Genomic DNA, 22,958 nt, shown 5'->3' on the forward strand with positions numbered 1-22,958 from the left:
TCATCAGAAACATCACTTTGGTGAATACCCGAGGCGCTGACGAGAGGCCAAACGGTAGAACCTGAAACTGATAAGGGTTCTGCCGTATCGCAAACCGCAAGAACCTCTGATGAGGTGGCCAAATCGGAATGTGTAAGTATGCATCCTTGAGATCCAGCGCAATCATGAATTCCTGTGGCTCTAAACCTGCAATTACTGACCGCAGAGATTCCATCTTGAATCTGTAGTAAGTGACGTACTGATTGAGGCCCTTTAAGTTCAATATTGGCCTGACCGAGCCATCCGGCTTTGGTACCACAAACAGACTGGAATAATAACCCTGACCTTGTCGGTGTACAGGGACCTGAATCAAAACTGCTGAATCCAGCAGAGACTGAATGGCAATTTGCAGAACCGCCCTCTTGTCGTCCGACACAGGCAGTCCTGTCTTGAAAAACCGCAGAGGCGGTAGACAGTCGAACTCTATATTGTAACCTTTTAACACTAAATTGCGTATCCACCCATCTGTGGATGTCTGGAACCACGCCAAATGGAACATCTGAAGGCGCGCTCCCACAACTGGAGATCCGAGAAGGGCTGGGAGCCCGTCATGCCACTGGCTTGTCGGTGACCTTAGCGTCCTGATTACAGGTGTTGGTTTGTTGAAAACCACGTCCTCGACCTCGTCTACCAGGCGTGGCTGTTCCTCTACCACGGCCTCGAAAGGGCTGAGGTCTAAAGGATTTGAACGCCGGGCCAGAGTAGTTCCGTCTAGGTACCGTTGGAGGCAATGGTAGGAAAACAGACTTCCCTCCCGTGGCCTCAGAAATCCATTTGTCCAATGCAGGACCAAACAACTTCTCGCCACCGTAAGGTAACGCCTCTATACCTCTCTTAACCTCTGCCTCCGCTTGCCAAGACCGCAGCCAGAGTGCTCGTCGTTCCGTAACTAGCGACGATGAAATGCGAGAAGTGAGCTGACAGACGTCAGTAGAAGCTGTACCTAGATACTCAGCAGCGTCACAGATGTGATCTGTGAGAAGTATAAGGTGATCGTCATGTAGACCAGACTTGTGTTTCGGTATCCATACCATTAGCGCCTTAGTTACCCAAATGGCAATCAAACCAGGTCTAAGCAACACTCCTGCTGCTGTATACATGGACTTTAGCATAGCTTCTAGTTTACGCTCTGACGGGTCTTGAAGCGTAGTAGCAGTTGTTACTGGAATGTTAATATTTTTAGTAAGTTTAGACACAGACGAATCCATCATTGGCGGATTCCCCCATGTAGATGTTACAAACTCTGGAAATGGGCAACTAGACTTAAATCTGCGAGGTATAGAAAACCGGTTATCTGTTTTTTTCCGTGTTTCTACTAACATCTTATTAAGAGATTCCGAAACCGGAAAACACACCGGAGCTCTGTTTCACCTAGTAAATACTACCCCATCAGGCATTAGAGTTTCTTCAGTCTCGGTAAACTTCAGAGACTGACGCACCGCCCTGGTGAAATTAACACTGCCCGGCTGTTAATATCCCCACTATCTTGCGCAGTGAGGTTTTGCTGGCGCCTTACCTATTATGTAACTATACAAATTCCACGACTCAGTAAAATTCCTAACGTGTGTATATGGCTGAAGAGCAGTGCATGAGTGAAAATTCCTACTAACACCCCTGCGCCATCTGGTGGAGCAGTGTTGTAGGACAGGAAAGTTCTAGAAAAGAAACAGGAAGCATTGTTAAAAATGGCCTCCAGCCATATGCGTATAGTCCGTTACATAGAGCATACTACATATTGCATTTCAATGTTATAAAACGTGCCCTTATGCATATATAACACAATACAGCCTTCTTTAGCAAAAGCTGTCTATTGCTGCTGCTGTGGGCACAAACTCTCCCCCCCCCCCCGCAGTTGCGCTGCATGGAATAGGGGCAGTGAAACTCCTGTCTGTCCAGCATGAGCCCAGTAACTACGAGGACTGTTTTTAGGGACAGACCGCGGCAGCACTGAGCGCTGTCCGCGGTCTGAGTGAGCAGAGCCGCCGGCAACTCCCCCCCAGCGTGCCCTTCTGAGTGACTGAGCTGGCGCCGTTACAGGGACAGACCGCGGCAACAGTGAACGCTGTCCGCGGTCTAAGTGAGCAGAGCCACCGGCAACAGGGACAGACCGCGGCAGCAGTGAACGCTGTCCGCGGTCTGTGCAGAGCAGGCAGGGAGCGCTGACAACGGCGCTTGGAGCGGCCATGCAGTGCATCCCTCTGAGCGGCGGCCGGGAGGGGTGCGGCGGGGAGCGGACATCAGCGGTGACGGTGGTAGTTTCGGGGGGGGGGGGGGGGCAACGTGTCTAATAGTCCCCCACACGGCGGTGCGGCACCGTGACTGACCGCCCCGTTCATAAATACCTTTTTGTCGGGCTTCTCCAGCAAGACGTTCTGCAGCACTGCTGAAGTTATGTGCTCATGGGCTCTGACGGGGCTTCTCGATCAAGTTCCGTCCAGTCCTTTCTGCAGCCTCAGCTGAAGGTAGCTGAGCTGCTTGTGGCTGTGAGGGGGCTCTATTGTGAGGCCCGACACACCAAGAGCTGCACGCAGCAGCTTCTGTAATCCCGGACCCATAGCTTTTGTGTAAAATGGGAAAGGATTGTAAATAGAAAAGAGTATAAAAAATAAAAATAAAACAATCTAAAAGTAGAATATGTGGAGGAGCTCCACACTTTGTGCTCCTATCCATGTGAGCACCGAAAAAACACTGAGGTATTCTGGGAGTATGGAGGGGAGGAGAGTTACTGAAATTTGAATATTCAGTGCCCTGTCCTTGCTAACACCGTCCATATCCCAAGAGTACTCCAGTGACCCCTAGTGGATGAAAAAGAAATAGAGAATGCAAATTGGTAAATCTGGCAGCATCCCCCATAGGAAATGGAGAGATACCTGCCTCGATCCCTCCTCCTTACATTGCAGGGATATATCATATTTGCAGCTAGCTCCCAAAATGGGTGTTTTCGGGGACATTGCTGCAAGTATTGTGTGATAAATGTTTTCATGTCCCCATGGATGAGGGAGTAACGGGAAACTCGACGCCCTCCCCTTATGCTCTTTTTCTTCTGCTCATATTTAGTTTTTACTCGGATTATTGTTCTTTACTTTGAGGCTTTGTTAGCAAAACACTGAAGTCCCGAGAAGCCAATAGGAGTATAGAAAAGTCTGGTAGTATATTTAAAATAAAGTTTTTATCAGAAAATCAAATGTGTACAGTATATTTGCACCAGTACCGCTATCAGGAGCACATTTCTCCCGCATCATGTAAATGTACTGACCTGTATTTGCACCAGTACCGCTATCTGGAGCACATTTATCCAGCATCATGTAAATGTACTGACCTGTATTTGTGGCAGTACCGCTATCAGGAGCACATTTCTCCCACATCATGTAAATGTACTGACCTGTATTTGCACCAGTACCGCTATCAGGAGCACATTTCTCCTGCATCATGTAAATGTACTGACCTGTATTTGTGGCAGTACCGCTATCAGGAGCACATTTCTCCTGCATCATGTAAATGTACTGACCTGTATTTGTGGCAGTAACGCTATCAGGAGCACATTTCTCCTGCATCATGTAAATGTACTGACCTGTATTTGTGGCAGTACCGCTATCAGGAGCACATTTCTCCTGCATCATGTAAATGTACTGACCTGTATTTGCACCAGTACCGCTATCAGGAGCACATTTCTCCTGCATCACGTAAATGTACTGACCTGTATTTGTGGCAGTAACGCTATCAGGAGCACATTTCTTCTGCATCATGTAAATGTACTGACCTGTATTTGCACCAGTACCGCTATCAGGAGCACATTTCTCCCGCATCATGTAAATGTACTGACCTGTATTTTGCACTTGGCCTCTACAAGCTGCAGCTTGGTCTGTGCCAGCTCCAGCTCCATCTCTCGCAGGTGTTTCATGAGCGAGTCCTTCTCGTCGTCATCGCCAGGGTCCCCCGCCTTGCTGCCGGAGCTCTGTGCTGACCCTTCTTTGCTGAAGATCTCCCTGCAGTGACTGCAGGACATGACTTTGGCCTGGTACAGGCAGAGTAAGAAGCTGTATTATACCCAGACTATACCGACCTGTAGTAAGACAGATGCTTCCGTATATAATAATTCTTACCTTGACAATCTCCAATTCCTCCCGATTTGCAGTCTGTTGTTTCTCCAGCCGCGTGCTCAGCTGGGAACATATCTGCCAGACATAAGATGGGAGGGAAGGTAGAGCTGACTAACATTCTGTACGATGTAAAGGTTTACACATAACCAAAGAGGTTACAGCCATTTTCCAATTATATACAGTACATTTACCCATAAAGGTGACATTTGTGTTACTGTTTCACAGTTTTCACTATGAAACAAACAACCGGTATTTACAGGGGGCAGTGGAGTAAGTACTGGCATGTACCACACCCTTCACCATAGTTGCCTCAACTCTGCCATGTAGTGTGGGCATAGCCAGAGGGACAAAGTGAGGGTGCATGCTTGGTAATGAGATGAATCAGTAACATGGGGCATATTGCACTACTCAGCTCCCCTTCTCTGTTTGTTACCTCTGGGGTGATGGAGAATTTTGACAGAGGACAGGTCTGATTTTAAATAGCATCGCGTTCTATGTAAATGCTGAGATATAAAGCCGGTCTCCTACAAAACAGATCGCTAGAGGCACTATGGGGTCTGAGGACAGAGGGGTCTATTCATGAAGCAGGGAAAATAGAGGGGAAACAGACCAGTGGAGAAGTTGCCAATGGCAACCAATCAGCATCTCCCTTACATTTTATAGAATGTACCTGATAAAGGCTTCCTTCAAAGCTGATTGGTTGCTATGTGCAACTTCTCCACTGGTCCTTTTCCCCCCTCTTTTCACTGCTTCATGAATAGACCCCCACTGCTATAGAGCACTCTCCAGTACATACCTCTACTTTGTGCCTAAAGTACCAGACAATCAGCTCCTAACTAATTTTTCAAACACAGCCTTTAACATGGCAGTTAGGAGCTGATTAGTACTTCATCTCCGTCCACTTGATCTTTCTCCAATTTCTCCAAGGCTTAGGGGGGGATATCCAATTATCCCCATTAAAACATCGGGTCCGAAAAAGGACTTTTTTCCGATGTTTCACCGATTTCTTTTTACAGGCTATCCAGATGGATCGCCTGTAAAAAAAAAAACCTTTCTCCCGAAAATACACAGGTTCAGTGAAACCTGTGTGTTTTCGTGTGAAACCGCCCCGTTTTCGGACGAAAACCGGGCCATTTCCGGGGATTCTGCCTCGCCTGCCGGAGGCAGGTGAAACAAAATCCCCGATAAGCCGCGGCACGTGCCGGCTTATTGGGGCTAATTAGATAGCCCCTGGCGGGACAATTAGCCCCGGTAAATTACCGGGGCTAATTGGATATCCCCCTTAGTATATAGACTCCTATGTCTGTTGGCACGGAGGTGCTGGCTTAGGCATAGATACAAGAAGGTGTGAAAGTGTGATCTGACTGCTAACTTTCTTGCAGACACAGAAGACCTGTATGTGTACACACACGCACACACACTCAGTCTCTCTTTCCAAATCCTAACCCAAAGAGAGAAACATACAACTTAACATTATTTTTAGTACACGGATATCATGAAAGTGCATAATATGCAAGGCGCCCCTTCCCCAACCACACACACGATCACTTCCCATAATAACAGCTTCTGACACGTAAGAGCCAATTTACCTGTTTGTACTCTGCTATAATAGCCGTTGTCTTCTTAATTTCTTGTTCTGCCTTTTCTAATTGTTTCCGGAAAACCTCCTTTAGCTGTGGTGTAAGAGGGTGATGTAATTAGACAATTCATTCTATGCATAGCGTAAAAGTCTCAACAGACAAAGGGGTCTATTCATGAAGCAGTGAAAAGTGTGGAGAAGTGAGCCAGTAGATAGGTTGCCCATGGCAACCAATCAGCATTGAAGTAACATTTATAATTTGCATACTATACAATTGTATGGAGCAGCTGATTGGTTGCCGTGGGCAACTTCTCCACAGGCTCAATTCTCCACTCTTTTCACTGCTTCATGAATAGACCCCACAGTTTGGACAGCTCTGTGACCCTGTAGCATTTATAGTTGAATTAGGGCATAATTGTAATAGTTGCTAAGAGTCCTGTCACAAGATCTGAGTTATAGTGAAGAAACCGTACTCAGTAGGCAGTATTACATTACCTCCCAGTCCTGTGCTCTGCATACAGCACTTAGCCTGCAGCCTTCATTCATGTTACTGATGTGTTGTAGAGATATAGTATTTCACAACACAAGTCTGCTACAAATACTTCAGAAATACAAAAGTCATAATGGATTCTATGTACTAAGCCTTGGACAGAGATAAAGTGGAGAGAGCCAATCAGCTCCTGACTGCCATGTTACAGGCTGTGTTTGAAAGATGAGCTGGTTGGTAGTTTATCTCTCTCCAAGGCTTAATACATAGACCCTAATGTTCTAGATTTTGTCATCCGTGTGTGGTAACTCACCCTATGTTTAGCTGTTTGTGTAACACAATTGCCAACTGCTGGAAGTTATGGAACATTGCAATCTTACAGTTGTGTAATGTAACCAGTGCTACAGGATGGAGGCTACGCTAGACTGGTTTTGCAGCCGTTGTGGAACTACAAATCCCACAACAGCAATTTTTCTAAATGTAATTTAGCAGCATAAATTAAAATATAATATGAATGTCTTTATTTTCAGTTCTCAGTCTCTTGCTGATGAGTAAATCATGCATAGTAATGTATTGCAGGTGGTTGTATCCTAACGTGCACTGCACACTGAAACGGGATCAGTACGATATCCCGCTGGACAGGATCCCGGCGGTCGAAATACCGACACCGGAATCTCGACCAGCACAATCCCGTCAGGGGTGGCGAGCGGAACGCAGCCCCTTGCGGGCTCGCCACGCTGCGGGCACGGTGCCTCCCTACGCTCGGCACACTAATTTGATTCTCCCTCTATGGGTGTCGTGGACACCCACGGAGGGAGAATATGTCGGAATTGGGCCGGTCGGGATTCCGGTGTCGGTATTTCGACCGCCGGGATTCCGTCCGGCGGGATGTTGACCGCATCCCACTGAAACAGCCAGCCAGACATACCAGGTTATACTTATATACTTTACTGAACGTCAGAGAATGAAACTGAAAGAAGATCAGCACTATCTACACTTAGGGGACATGAAGCTGCTTTTCAATAACATTTCCTGTGTGTGACAGACCGCTTCACGTCTCCTATGTGTGCGTGAGACAGATTCATGTGTGTGTGTGTGTGTGTGTGTGTGTGTGTGTGTGTGTGTGTGTGTGTGTGTGTAAGACTGCTTCACGTCTCCTGTGTGTGACTGCGTCACGTCTCCTGTGTGTGTGTGAGACAGATTCAGGTGTGTGTGTGTGTAAGACTGCTTCACGTCTCCTATGTGTGTGTGAGACAGATTCATGTGTGTGTGTGTGTGTAAGACTGCTTCACGTCTCCTGTGTGTGACTGCGTCACGTCTCCTGTGTGTGTGTAAGACCGCTTCACGTCTCCTATATGTGTGTAAGACCGATTCACGCCTCCTAAGTGTGTGTGTGTGTGTGTGTGTAAGACGGATTCACGTCTTGTGTGTGTGTGAGAGAGACCATTTCATGTCTCCTGTGTGTGCATGTGACTGCTTCACGTCTCCTGTAAGTAAGTGTGTGTGCGCGCGCAAGACAGCTTCACGTCTCGTGTGCGTTTGTGAATGCTTCACGTCTCCTGTGTGTGAGCCTGTCTTATAAACAAATGACAAGTTTATATACAACAATTACTGAGCGATGCACTTTTGGCCAAGATGCTGCCTGTGAACATGGGCCTTTGGCACGTTCACACTTGATCCAGCAATTGTATAGGCTGAACGAGTGTTCCTGAGAATGTAGCTCATCTATACCCTAGGAGAATGCTACACATTAATAAGTGATCTAGGTGGGTCCGGGCTAAGCCTACAAAACATATACTCTCTGTACGTCTCATGTACCTGCAGTATTATTCCCTCACACATCAGCGCCTCACCTGTGCCGTCTCCTCTTCCTGTTTGCGCTTTTCCTCCTCGGCCTCAATCAGTCTCTGCTTAGTGAGCAGAAGCTCTTTGTTTAACACCTCGGCCTTGTCTTCTGCCTGTGGACCAAAAGCATGGAGATCGTGAGCAGGTGTTTATGGTCTCAGTAAGCTGATTGTTCTGTCTAATGCTGTGGCTACAAGCTTTTCATTTTAAATTAAGAAATTATGTATATTTCAAGTGGGACAGCCATTTTGCAGGCTGCTACATACTCCTGAGTAAAGGCAGCAAATTAATTCTCTAGGAAGTGGTGACACCACTGAGGCACGAGGCATTTGTCACAGGCCCCATTATGTGTAGGTGAGAGCTATATTCATAAACACCAGAAATTTGATCTATGAGAGGTCACCTGTGATGTGACCACCAACATTAATGGTGCTCTATGATGGAGTGTGTGTCTGATAGGAGCACAGAGCTCACACTCTAGAAGGTGTGGGCTTACTATTTACACAGCAGTGCCTCACCTGGTCCAAATCATTGCGGAGAGCAATCTTACTGGTGACCAGTTCATGGGCCAGGTCATCGTTTTCCTGCTCCAGTCTCATGCTGGTCTCCTGCAGCCTCCGGTTCTCTCGCTGTGGGAGAACAATGTGTATACTTAATACTCACAAAGAAACATAAGCATATCAATAAATGCATGTGGTAAAAGAATGACACAATAAAGCAGAATTATAAAATCCACTCAGCCAGTACTTTTGCGACCAGTCCTCTCAGGTTTATGTCTCTCTACTAATATAATTGTGTTACACCATAGCTGTGTGGCTACATCGCCCATATCCTCCTGATCAGGCCACATACAGGGGACAATGAGAGATGTAACAGGAGCTGAACGGTGTAGAGTGAGGCCTGGGCAGTCAGTGGTCCTGGAGAACTGGCAGGAGCCTGGGCATGGAGTGGACATTATGAAAGCTGGCAAAGCTGCATACATACGCTGGACTGGAGCTGGTCCTGCAGCATCGTGTTTAATACACCGCAAGACCAGGCAGGAGAAAGCAACAAGTCGGGGAGGATTTCACAAGCATCAAGCAGCAACCTGTCCGGGGTACTTTGTGTTTAGAACAGACACAGACGTGAAATCACACGACCCAACACAGCAGCTTCTCCAAACTCACATATTTCTCTTCCAGATCATAAGACTCCTCTCCCTGGATATTTCCAAGTATTTGCTGCACTCTGCGGGCAGGATCTGCACTAGATCAAGGCAATGAGCTACAAATCATTCTCTGCGGTTACCGAGCCACCTTATCACATAGGGTCATGCTTACAGAGTCCTTATGTGACCAGTGCAGGACCTTAGCCTGCGCTGCTGCTACCTGCTACTGAAGACGTTGCTGGCACAGACTGACTGTGATACAAGGCTAAGCTATTTCCTGACTTGTGCTGTGCAGGAAACAGTTGTTGCAGCATTAGTGATACACAGTTATGCTCAGGATTTACAAGAAGTAAACACAACATTACAAATGATCACAACACAGCAGGGCCAGTAATGGGAATCAGTGATGCTATAGACTGCTTTCTTATTTTATACTGTTCCTTACAGTCTCCACTTCGTTATCTGCATTTACAGACACTGGGACATGGTCCAAAGGCATTATAGACTACTGACAAGTCAGGAACATGGACACTTGGCTGCGGAATTCATTTCAAAGTTGGCGACTCATTTACTTAGGGAATTCGGCCAGAAGAGGATGTTTGGGCCTACAAGCCGCACTGACTCTGGCATAATGAGGGCTGATTAGGGTGGTCAGAAGCTGGTCTCATACCTGAGCTGGGAAAGGCCATCTAGGGGCACCACTCCGGGAGAAGAGTCATTATGATATATACATTACTATCACTGGAGATCACTAACCTGCACTTCTAGATTTTTATATAAATCCCAAACTACAGCTTTGTTATGGTCTCACAAGTCAGAACTAAGTATAGCAGCGCCCACATAGACCAGTATAAGTGCGGCAAGTGATAGTATTGGGGTGGTAGGAGCAGTAATTCTACTCCTATATTACAGAAACATAGAATGTGACGGCAGATGAGAACCACTTGGCCTAGCTATATCTAGTCTGCTTCTTTTTTACCTCAAACCTTATTTGATCCTTATTTCTTTGTAATGATATCCCTATGTCTATCCCATGCATGCTCAAATTGCTCTACTGTCTTAGCCTCTACCACCTCTGATGGGAGGCTATTCCACTTGTCCACTACTCTTTCTGTGAAGTAATTTTTCTATTGCTGCACATAAAGAACGGCTGCAGCAGAACTGTGGCATTACAGGCCAGATATGATGGAATGGTGTCCTGAAGGCAGCAGGTTGTGTGTTTGTAATATATTCATTTGTGCTACATTTATTGTACAATGTATTACAGCCTCACCTTACACCACTCCTTTGTGCGGCTGCTAGGGTGCAGCGTCTCTCATATACTGGTCTGACTGGTAGGTGCTTCCTGAATGCTACATGATTTTCTTCTGTTTATACCTTAATGATAGATTGAGCCCAATAATCTCACCCTAATATGAGGCTATAATGTACAGCCAGAAACATTAGATAAATACTGACGTTACTTGTATCAGATTCACAGCAACGCAAAGTACAAACACTGTCCAAACACAGTCACAGGCTGTTCTCAGAGCTACAGCATACACCTGTGTGTGCGGACAGATCGGCTCTCTGACGGCTGCATATATGCACGCACAAAGCTATTTACACTTTACACACTGTGGATGAACCTCAGCAATGACACAAGGAATTGTAACAAAATATACACAATCTACAAATATATTCCCCAGTGACCCATCTGTGTAGAAAGTGTGATATACTGTATACACATTATTTCCAGTGTAAGGTGATCGGAAGGGCTCAATAGTTGTAACGTATAAAACACTTGTGCCCTTGATAGTTTTATGTGCAGTTAGGATAGATGGAAATGGCATACCTACATACTGTAGGTACGGTCTTGGTGAAGACACTACAAGACACCCAATATATTTATGTGAATGAGATCTAGGTCTGTACATCTGTATTCAAGTTAGTTATGTACTCCCTTACATGCAAACACTACTATATTCTTTTATTATAAATATATTTAATAGACAAAGTTACAGAGCGCTGAAAGCTACACATTGCATCCCCCAAATTTCCACATGCCAATTACTGGTTGTGCCCTGAAGCGTATTGCACAATTAGCCAACAGTGATGCACAGACACAAATACTATCACACCTCACTACTCTCACAATGCACTTCTCCCGGATTGCCAAGCAGACACAGTGTAAGCTGCTGATTGCTGCAGATACTCCACACAAGCATTGGAGGGGACTTACCTCCTGGGCTGGCTGACAGGACATGTGCTGCCTAATGAGACACCAAAACCAGAATGAAGAGAGACATGTGTGGAGAAGTGACAGAGGGAAATGTCTCTGGGGCTGGACACAGGGAGGTGGCTGCCTGGCTGCCTCTGCGACTTCCTCCTTGAGCTACTGATAACTCATTGCAGGCTGAATAGAGGAACCCACAGCTGTCCCGGGAGATAACACAGGGGGTGCTACCACCAGGAGTATTTTCCCGAGTACTCCCAGTACTCACCGTTGTAGGCATAGATTATTTTTATTGGGATGTTTTCCAAATACAAAGTAGTCAGGTATGTATCTTGACACACGCCCGGATAAAGAAAATAATATAATTTTATATATATATATATATATATTTTAGTGAAAGAAAACTGTGCCTACACATTTTTCTTTATAAGTAACTTACTATCATACCGTTCTTAGCCGCCACATTTCCTGCCGATCCCGACTGACATCCGTTTGTCCCCACAGCCCTTGGACTGCTGCATGTATGTGCACCTTAAATTGCGGTATATGGGTTTCCAGCATTTCCATAAAATCACATTGTATAATCCTGTCTTTGTTGGTTGTGAGTAAACTTTAAAATAATTGTCCCTGTGACAATCTCTGTTTTACAACAATAAAAAACACCTGTAATCCTATTTATGCTTAAACAAAGACTTTAAAAGCACAATAAAGCATTTTACACTGTGCTGTGGTACATTCATGTGAGGCGTGATGCTAACAATCTAATCTCCTTGTGCCGGCGGACAGTGTGCAAACTCTGAGGTAAAATCTGGACACCGGCTGCCAACCACCTCTAGCGCCATGACACTGTGTACGCTCACAAGTAGAGGGCATTTTCACTATGGTCCTCAGAAGCAGTTTTGGCAGAAAATATATATTTTGTTAATATTTACATTACAAATGACAAAGTACAGTACTTATACGGCTTAGCGACAGAACCCGCATTCCCATTATTGTGTCAGACAGAAGAAAGGAAAACATCTCACCCTATTGTGCTGGCAGACCCGTCTGTACTACTGAGTTTACTTATGCGAAAAATATTCACACTGATGCCGTAAATGCCTGTATGTGCTATTCTGTCACCAACCTATAGTAGGAACCTACATTAAGTAACTGTGCTGAATGGACAGTACATACAGTATAAACATATTACTGTCCTGTTTTGTATGGGTCCTAAGAATCTGTGGTTTTGCTGGGGGGGAGGAGCAATGGATGATCTGCATCTGCCTTCTGGTAAGTTTAGCTATTATGATGCGATTTGCATCATCAGAATGGGTTGGGGTCGGGATACCGGCCGGTGGCGGGGGAGGGGGTAAGCGCAACGAAGCCCCTTGCAGGTTTGCTGTGCTCACCACGCTGCGGGCTCGCTGCACTCGCCACAGGTTTTATTTTCACTCTATGGGTGTCATGGAAACCCACAAGTGGGAATAGCCCTTGGCCCCCTGCTGGCAGGGATCCCAACACCGGTATGCCGACCGCCAGGATCCAGGTGGCGCTATGCTGATCGCCGGGATGGTGACTACATCCCGTCAGAACCAGACCACCGCAGGGTAAATACATGAAGCGAGGCCTGACTGCAACATTAAGCCTCCCCGTGTTCACACTTCTCAAGAAAAAATCCAGGAGTGTCCCACTTCCCCAGTCCGGGTTCACGGTGGTCAATCTGAGACTGCTGCTAATTCCCATCTCCGCCGCCCTTTGTAGTGAGTTTGTGTGGATAGATAATGATGGAGGGCTCATGTCATACCCCTGGGATGTGTTTAGGAAAACCTCTCCTTCTCTGTAAGTGTAACCTGCACTAAATGTCAATGACAAGTAACCAAAACCAATATGATGTTACTTTACTGCGATAAATACTTGTCAAGCAAATAACCCTCCCCCCCCCCCCCACACACACACACGTCATCCTCCAATCCAACCTGTCTCCCGTACCTACTGAGGTGGAGGCTGCAGGCACACAGAGGTCTCCTACCTGTCTGGGCACTGAGGCCTCTGGCCGGCTCGCAAAATGTTGCGGGGGTATGTGCATTACATAAGGTTACTTACTGCTATGTTACTTAGTTGTCAGCTGTTATTTTTTATCCCCTTTACTTTTATAATTTAATATATAAAACAGGCAAAGGTGTAACTGGTAATGTTCCCTCTACTATAATTTATAAGGATATTACAAGTCACAAAGGAGCTCCATTCCCATAGAAAGGAACAAGGCTACAGCTTAATACACAGGTGTGAGGTGATTATGTGTGTCTGCAGGGTGTCGTACGGTATGCCGGTGCTCGGGCTCCCGGCGCCCAGCATACCGGCGCCGGGAGCCCGACCTCCGGCATACCTACAGCGTGGCGAGCGCAAAGGAGCCCCTTGCGGGCTCGCTGCGCTCGCCACGCTGCGGGCACGGTGGTGCGCTTCGCGCGCCACACTATTTTATTCTCCCTCCAGGGGGGTCGTGGACCCCCCACGAGGGAGAATAGTTGTCGGGATTCCGGCGCCGGTATACTGTGTGCCGGGATCCCGACATTCGGCATACAGAAGACCACCCGTGTCTGTATACAGAGTATATAGGCCCATACTGTCAATGTAATCTTTAAGCTTCGGTTCATCAATGTGTGTTCAAGGATATACTGTTACTATATAAATAACTTACAATGCACAGCAACCTATTGATATTAGAGAATAGAAGGAAAATACCTTAAACTCAAAAATAAACTTTATTTATGTATACAGAAGTATGAGATGCCTAGAACCCATGGAGGCGTCAGTGTCGGATGGTTCTGCCAGAGGCTGCTGTGTGCTTTCCTTAGAATCACCATGATCATTCAGGTGCCCAGTCACACAGCGAAGACAGAGAAGGTCTGGTCTACAAGAACAAACTGAAAGAAAATGGATAGTAGCTTTTTTAAGTCCACTTGCTGCCCTGAAACAATGGGAGCGGCCATTTTATCTGCTAAACCAATATGTATGACAATGTACCTCAGTAATGTCACTAAATAACTATCATTGTAACTATTGCTTCACCTCACAAAATGGCCGCTGCTTCGTTGTCATTGCTATATATTGTCCCTCTGTTTCTGGCACAGGGAACAGGTATAGATCTGTTCTTAGAGAGTCTAGTAAAACAAAAGGCCTTTATACTCAGAGGGCCTGTATATTTCATCATTCTGAATTACTCTCAAGCCACGTTAATTAAAGGCCTGAGCATAACATCCATTTAATTTATCTGAGCAAATGAAATAAAATTATAAGATTTGTGTTAGACATGGATGGGTGGACAGCTAATCGCCGTCATGCTGGATTCCATAAACAGCCGGCCCGAAGAAAGCCCACATTGTGTCCCTACTAAGTAAATGAAGCCATGGCACAGTGACTGAAGGTTAAAAACCCCCTTGTGGAGTATGTTTACACTCTGCAATGGATCTGCAAAAGACATACATCTTACATCAGACATCTTAGGGGACTAAGGGCCTAATTTACTAAGGATCATTAATGGGATCTCCAGCGCAGTTTACTCAATGGTCGGGAAACTCTGCATGCACAGGACCCGTTCTGCACATGTGCAGAACATGTCCTGCTATCGCCTCGCAGGGATGCAAACGCTTCTGCCTGACTGACAGGCAGAGGCGTTCGGAGGGAGGGGCGAAGGAAAGCAGGCGGCGTGTCGACCCTGTTTTCCAGGAGTGGCGAAACCAAGAACAGTGTCCCAGATGCAGTTTCCTTGACCTTGCAAGCAGCACTGTGATGGCAAGCCTGAGTAAGCTCAGTCTTACTCAGCCTGCCATCGCAATGTTCATACCATATGCTATCGCATCACAAATGCAGGAAGGAGGTGGTATGCACTTCCTCCTGCTTTTGCATTGCAAAGAATTGCATTTGCAACTCTGCGAATATATGATAAGCCACCCACGTGTCAAAACGCCTCTGCTCAGGTGGTCCTACACTACATAATATTAGCCCCTCATTGGGTCATTTATTAATGTATTTCTAAACTGAGAGCCAACTTACCTGGAGGCACTCCTACATACACCAATATAGTTCTACAACTAGACCATCTGGGGAGATGCGCCTTGACGTGGTGGGTGGCTTATACTGTATATTTGCAAGTGTGCGCGAGTCCTCTGCATTACATTATCATGTAGAATGTACTGCTGACCCACTGCAGTGTGCTGGGTGAATTCTGTCTTTGTTTTATGCCTTGTCTAGATTAATCCCTCCCTTATATGAGCAAATTACATTTTCTGAACCACTGGTTTAACAGAACATTTCCTGTGCAGGTGAAGTTACGGCTACATTATGTGCAGTTATAATGCTGCAGGGGTGATGTTCTGAATAACTATTCATAGGACTATATTTGCTAGTGCAAATATCACTAGTGGTCAGACTGCAGAGCTGAGCCTGCTTGCGGACAACAATCTTGAATATTTCCACACTGCGTATGCTCTTAAACCAAGCGGTGCAGAGACACGCCTTTCTGCTGCCTCCCCACTTGTCACTGGAATGGCCGGGACTGGGCTGTAATGGGACACTCTCGTGTAGGCGACGTGCAGTGACGGCGTGCAGAAAGCAGTACGGGCCATGCAGAGTCACCCAGAAGCAAATATACGCCTGCTTTCAGAATATACACATTTAGTTCTGTGCCCACAATGCAGGGCATTACATTGCGTTCAACTCTTTATCAGCCCTTAAAAGTTTTATTTTGAGAATTTGTACAATTTGTTTTTGTATGTTTTTTGTATCCATAATGCTAATAGAGTAATATTTAAAATGATTAATTTACCAATACATTTACAATACCAGTAACCTAATATATCTACAGCCATATATTGATCTTAACATATAGCTGTGTGCAGAATTTAGGACACTTGTTTATTTGATTCAATAACATAAAAAACAACAATAAAAAACCCCAACATTGACTCATTAAGCTTTAAAGTAGGGCAGATATAATTCCAACCACCACGAGTTCCTCCAACCTGCTAAGGAATTGAAAGTGAAGACAGCGAAGTGCGACATAGCAGGGTAAGGCTATAAAGAGATGCCGCCAGCTCAACATCTTCACTGTCAGAGCTTAGCATCATTTAACAATGGAAGGTTAGGGAGACTGCTGAAGTCCTGGCAAGATCTGGAAGACCCAGAAACCTCTCAGATAGAGTTTGTGATCTGTAGAATGGAAGCACGTATTGCTGGTGAGGACCTGTGGGGAAGTTTAGCTTACACCACAGTAATGTCCACAGGTAGCCTGTGTGAAGACTTGCCAGAAGAAACACTTCTCTAAGACCTCATCACAAAAGACCCCATCTGATGTAATTGGATCAAGATGGTTACCTACTGATGGAACTTTGGCAATGCCAAGAAAAGGGACACATGGACTGGACAAATTTGAAATTTGACAGCACCGACCGATAAATAGGAGGAGCATCTATTATGGCTTGTGGTTGTGTGGTGGCCAGTAGCACAGTAGATGCAAATACTGTAAATACCAATAAATTCTTGAAAGTTAATATTCCAAAGTCAGTGAAGAAATAGAAGCCAAACGGAAATTGGATGCATCAGCAAGACAACTGTCCAAACACATTTTGTTATCCCTAATACACACTGAGTGAAAAATAATACTACATAATGGGGGTCATTCCGAGTTGTTCGTTCGTTATATTTTTCTCGCAACGGAGCGATTAGTCGCTAATGCGGATGCGCAATGTCCGCAGTGCGACTGCGCCAAGTAAATTTGCTATGCAGTTAGGTATTTTACTCACGGTATTACAAGGTTTTTTCTTCGTTCTGGTGATCGTAATGTGATTGACAGGAAGTGGGTGTTTCTGGGCGGAAACTGGCCGTTTTATGGGTGTGTGCGAAAAAACGCTACCGTTTCTGGGAAAAACGCGGGAGTGGCTGGAGAAACGGAGGAGTGTCTGGCCGAACGCTGGGAGTGTTTGTGACGTCAAACCAGGAACGAAACTGACTGAACTGATCGCAGTTGCCGAGTAAGTGTGGAGCTACTCAGAAACTGCTAAGAAGTGTCTATTCGCAGTTTTGCTAATCTTTCGTTCGCAATTTTGATAAGCTAAGATTCACTCCCAGTAGGCGGCGGCTTAGCGTGTGCAAAGCTGCTAAAAGCAGCTTGCGAGCGAACAACTCGGAATGAGGGCCAATAATCAGATAATATGGAGATCTTAGTTGCGTATATATGCAGATTTAGGGTTAAGCCCCCAGGCCGATCGGCAAGGCGTCTCCGTCACTGGGGGTCCCTAATACTAGGTATGGGTCCGGGGTGCAGGACCCCATCAATGTCGGCACAGGTCGGCTACCCCAGGTCAGCACACTCTCAGATGCTGTAGGAGCCATTATCATGTGGCCTTACACTGGGCATTCAGACCCAGACATATGTGTAATTATTTATGGGGTGGGAGTGGGGTGTGCAGTGGCCCCTATGTCGGTATGGCTGGGCGGCTTCAGGTCGGCACACCCTAACACTTTATTGACACTTCTAATTTTCCATATCACTTTGTATATATTTTTGTATTATTTTAATCACACTCCACCTACATAGCACTTATGTGCTTCTTATTAACCCTTCTTAAATTTTCACCAGTGTGCTGACCTGGGGTAGCCGACCTGTGCCGATGTGATTGGGTCCTGCACCCCGGACCCATACCTAGTATTAGGGACCCCCAGTGACGGAGACGCCTTGCTGATTGGCCTGTGGGCTTAACCCCATATCTGCAGATATACGCAACTAAGATCTCCGTATTATCTGATTATTATGTAGTATTATTTTTCACTCAGTGTGCATTAAAGATAACAAAAATTATCAAGTACTTGCCAGGAGACCAGATTTTCAAATGGCCAATAAAGTCCACAGACTTGGACAAAAATGACAATCTGCGGCAGATCTCACAGGTGAGAAGACATAACAGTAGCTCTGGCTTATAAGAGCCCTGCTTCTGCATGGAGGAATAGGAATAATAGAAGGACTCTGAACTGGCTACAAGGTGCCCATGCCACATTCATTGACTTAATCCAATCTGTTCAATTCAGCAAATAATGAGTCTCTGTGTATTAGGAGGAGAAGAAATACGTCAGGCTCAGTGTTTGTGTCAACTTCTTCTCACGTCAAGATTCAGTGAAACGCGTAACGATCAGGGTGCCTTAATGTCTGCATACAATTGTGTGTGAGGGCAGTAATACCTATCTATAGACAAGGCACACACACGCAAAGCTGTCTGTCATCCCCTCACAAAGGTGCTGCTATATCACTGAAACAGCCGGTGGCCTCACTATCTAATGCATATCGTTGAGATGAGTATTGTGTTGCTTTGACATTCATCAAAAATGTAGGAATACGCAGTCTTCTCTTTTTTCAATATCCTCTTGGTGTGATAACTATAGAATGTCTTATACATGCTGATGTTAAGCATTTCCTCATGACATACACACTGGACAGGCCACAAAGAGATAACACAATCCATACTACCCATCCAATGACCAAGATCATTCACAGATGTACTTATCACGTTGGATAAACATGCCAAGACAATACACAAAGCACAGGTTAGTTTCTGCCTTAGAACTCACTAATGAAGCGGCCACATATTCCACATCAGCATCTGTCTAGCCCAGCGGCTCTCTAGGTCGCGACTTCAAAGAGCGTTGCGACCAACACACCATGGGGTCTCCTCGAATCTCTCAGCCAGTGATCCGAGCAGCCCAAAATAAAGATGGAATTGTCTGCTATTTCCTACTACTCGCATGATGGCTGAGAGATCCTAAGAGAGGAGACATCAGGCAGCTCCGCCCCCACTCAGCCTCTCCAGTCCCGCCCCCACCCCAGTGCTCAGACTCTCCTGTCATTCAGTTGCCGCAGAAGCTGACAGCCAGCATCAGAAGAACAGCAGTCAGACTCAGAGGAGCCAGCTGCCAGCGAGCAAGACTCTCTTAGGGGTCTATTCATGAAGCAGTGAAAAGTGTGGAGAAGTAAGCCAGTGGAGAAGTTGCCCATGGCAACCAATCAGTATTGAGGAAACATTTATACTTTGCATACTATACAATTGTACGGAGCAGCTGATTGGTTGCCATAGGCATCTTCTCCACAGTCTCACTTCTCCACTTCTAATGACCCAATGCCACCTTCTGCCTCTTCCTCCCCTGTACCCGTCTCCACCTGCTACCCCCAAAGCCTTCACAAACATTTGCATGAATGTATTAAAAAAAAACACATGCAGGGCAGGGACTCCGAAAGGAGCTCATCCGTGCGATGTGTAAGAAATTAAGTGATCACATTAGGGGTCATGTCACTTCTGTGCATGCAAGGTCTGCTGACCACACTTATGTGGCAGCCATACTGTGGCAACTTGCTGGGGTCCTGTAATAATTTTTATTTTCAGACGGGGTCCCAGAGCAAAATAGTCTGCAAACCCTGGTCTAGCCTATTAATCTTCTTACTAGTATTCCCTCCTGAACAGGTGCAGTCACCTGCACCCAGTGAGCGCTGAGCCAATATTTATAAGAATGCAGTCTATTAATTCACTATCATCATTACAAGACATGACCAGCAACGTGCCTAGCACCTGGTTCTGTGTCTTACCCCAGTAAATTCATAGGCTGCATTCACATGGATACTGTTTCATCTCACATTATGTCTGCCTCCACTGCTTGTAAGCAACACACACTGTAAAGTATAGTCTAATGGTGGGTACACACTAGGCGACGTGACGGGTGACGGTCGGCGGCCGGGCATACACACTGAGCGATATGACGTTCATATTGCCTAGCGATGTCATGCAGCTGCTGGTCCGTGCGGGCAGCTCTTGGATGATAGTCCAGATTGAGCTGCCTGCACGTCCGACAGCGAGGGTCATTAACGACCCGCGGGGCCGCACATCGCTGGCTGGCGGCCGCATACACACTTGCCGAGAAAATGAGCGACGTTGCACAGGAAGGTTGAAAATGAGCAGTGTCGCTCATTTTACCGCCAAGTGCGTATGCACCTTTAGTTGTAATAGCCAGTTACAGATTCCCCCAGCCAGGGCAGGCTGCTTGTGGTTACTCACCATATAGTTGTGTCTGGCAGGCAGGAGTCTGAGGAATCTGCCCAGAGCGGCCATGTTGCTCCTCCGGCATAGACAAGCAGAGTGTGACCACAGTAGCACAAGGATTGGTGGATGGAACTGGTCATCCACCAATCAGAGTGCAGTAGGAGGATAAGCTGTGCCAAGCTATGTCCTGTGGACCCACTACTGCATAAAACATACATACCACAAAGAAATATGTTATGGGATCGCAGGTATGTACAATAGTATTCTATGTGTTTACATGAGCAGTATATATGCTATCATGTCAAAACATAAACACCGGGATGATGTAATTAATAAAAAAAACAACAAAAAAATGACCACCCAAAAAAATCTTTGGACACATCTCACTTCCAAATAAAAGCTAAGCTGTCCCTCTCTATGGGGGTAGGGGGTGGGGATTCAATTGTTTTTGTGCCCCTCTAAGTTATTGGCGCCTGGCGAGAGCTATTTAATTGTTTCAGCTATTGGTGCACATGCCACTGGCACCCTTCTGAGGTGGCGAGCAGAAATCTGCATAATCCAGTAGTCAGGCTTTTGGACACCCAAACTGCTATTTCGGCAGCGGGCCCAATCACTTGCACGTTTAGCTGCTCTATGTGGCTAAACCTGATGCATTTGAGCAGGGGCGGATCCAGAAGAAAATGATAGAGGGGGCACCATGGAAGGGGCAAGTACATTTGCGTGCGGCTTTGGTGCATGTGAGGTGGCGCTTCTTATACAATGCCCACAGTTGTAGCGCTCATTATGCAATGTCCACTGTACTGGTAGTGCCCCTTATATAGACCCCATAGTAGTGGTGCCCCTTATGCAATGTCCGTTTTGCCCCCAGTAGTAATGTTGCCTGTAGTAATGCCCCCAGTCATTTAGCGCCCTAGTAGTTATGCCCCCAGTGGTAATGCCCCTGCAGTTATGACCCCAGTAGTTTACCCCCCCCCCCTTTAGTTTAGCCTCCCAGTGGTAATGCCCCCACCAGTTTGCCTGCTTGTAGTTTAGCCACCAGTAGTAATGCCCCCTGTAGTTTGCCCCATTGTAGTTTAGCCCCTGTAGTTATGCCCCCCTTGTAGTTTAGCCCCCAGTAGTAATGCCCCCAGTAGTTTGGCCCCTGTAGTTATCCCCCAGTAGTTTGGCCCCTGTAGTTATACCCCAGTAGTTTGGCCCCCCTGTAGTTTAGCCCCCCAAGTAGTAATGCCCCTGTAGTTACGCCGCCAGTAGTAATGCCCCTGTAGTTACACCGCCAGTAGTAATGCCCTCCTGTAGTTTGCCCCTTTGTAGTTGGCCCCCAGTAATAATGTCCCCCAGTAGATGCCCCCCAGTAATAATGTCCCCCAGTAGTTTGCCCCCAGTAGATGCCCCCCAATAATAATGTCCTCCAGTAGTTTACCCCCAGTAGTAATGCCCCTTAGGAGTTTGCCCCCAATAGATGACCCACCAGTAGTTATGCCCCCAGTAATAATGCCCCAAGTTGTAATACACCCAGTAGATGCCCCCAGTAATAATATCCCCCAGTAGATGCCCCCCAGTAAAAATGTACCCCAGTAGCTGCCCCCAGTAGTAATGCCCCCAATAGATGACCCCCCAGTAGTAATGCCCCCCAGTAATAATGCACCCAGTAGTTTGCCCCCAGTTGTAATGCCCCCCAGTAGTAATGCCCCTTGTTGATGCCCCCCCAGTAGTAATGTCCCCCCGTAGTTTGCCCCCAGTAGATGCCCCCCAGTAGCTGCCTCCAGTAGTAATGCCCCCAATAGATGACCCCCCAGTAGTAATGCCCCCAGTAGATGCCCCCCCAGTAATAATGCCCCCAGTAGTTTGCACCCCCCAGTAGTACTGCCCCTTGTTGATGCCCCCCCAGTAGTAATGTCCCCAGTAGATGCCCCCCAGTAAAAATGTCCCCCAGTAGCTGCCCCCAGTAGTAATGCCCCCAATAGATGACCCCCCAGTAGTAATGCCCCCAGTAGATGCCCCCCAGTAGTAATGCCCCCCAGTAATAATGCCCCCAGTTGTAATGCCCCCCCCCCCAGTAGTAATGCCCCTTGTTTATGCCCCCCAGTAATAATGTCCCCCCCCGTAGTTTGCCCCCAGTAGATGCCCCCGCTGCACTAAGGAAGAAAAAAATTAAATCATACTTACCGAGCCCCGTTCTCGCTTCCAGGCCGCTGCAGTACTCCCCTCCTGGCGTCCTCTCCTCAGCACTATGAGAGATCTCCCATAGCGCACGCCGCACAGTGACAGCGCCGGAGGCAGGAGCTCAGTACTGAGCTCCTGCCTCCGGCTTTCGGTGAGGAGAGACGGGCGCCCGCTGGTAACACAATCTCAGCGGGCGCCCGTCATCTCCCTGTGCAGCGCCGGGGAACAGAGGCCACAAATGACCGGGGGGGGGGGGGGCACGGGCCCGAGTGCCCACCCCTGGATCCGCCACTGCATTTGAATGCAACATGTGCGATAAGT

The 22,958-nt window shown here is 46.7% G+C and overlaps 1 protein-coding gene and 1 long non-coding RNA gene across 7 annotated transcripts in view; one reads left to right on the forward strand and one right to left on the reverse strand.

Moving 5' to 3' along the window:
* RABGAP1L (RAB GTPase activating protein 1 like) overlaps positions 1–22,958 on the reverse strand; it is a 690,515-nt gene that overhangs the window by 7,863 nt on the left and 659,694 nt on the right. For 4 of the 6 annotated variants that reach the window (XM_063939666.1, XM_063939667.1, XM_063939669.1 and 1 more), the window contains 5 exons: positions 8,569–8,679; positions 8,059–8,163; positions 5,729–5,812; positions 4,143–4,214; positions 3,863–4,054 (listed from right to left, as the gene is read on the reverse strand). In XM_063939666.1, the coding sequence (XP_063795736.1) occupies positions 3,863–4,054; positions 4,143–4,214; positions 5,729–5,812; positions 8,059–8,163; positions 8,569–8,679 (564 nt within the window). Of the gene's footprint in view, positions 1–3,862; positions 4,055–4,142; positions 4,215–5,728; positions 5,813–8,058; positions 8,164–8,568; positions 8,680–11,418; positions 11,697–14,137; positions 14,319–22,958 lie in introns of those variants that run through there. The other 2 variants (XM_063939671.1, XM_063939668.1) reach the window with 2 other exon arrangements.
* On the forward strand, positions 12,738–16,359 carry LOC134957643 (uncharacterized). Its single transcript, XR_010186692.1, has 2 exons — positions 12,738–13,233; positions 14,173–16,359. It is a non-coding gene; the product is annotated as an uncharacterized LOC134957643 (long non-coding RNA).

The sequence above is a fragment of the Pseudophryne corroboree genome, chromosome 9 (assembly GCF_028390025.1).
Source record: "Pseudophryne corroboree isolate aPseCor3 chromosome 9, aPseCor3.hap2, whole genome shotgun sequence".
NCBI lineage: Eukaryota > Metazoa > Chordata > Amphibia > Anura > Myobatrachidae > Pseudophryne > Pseudophryne corroboree.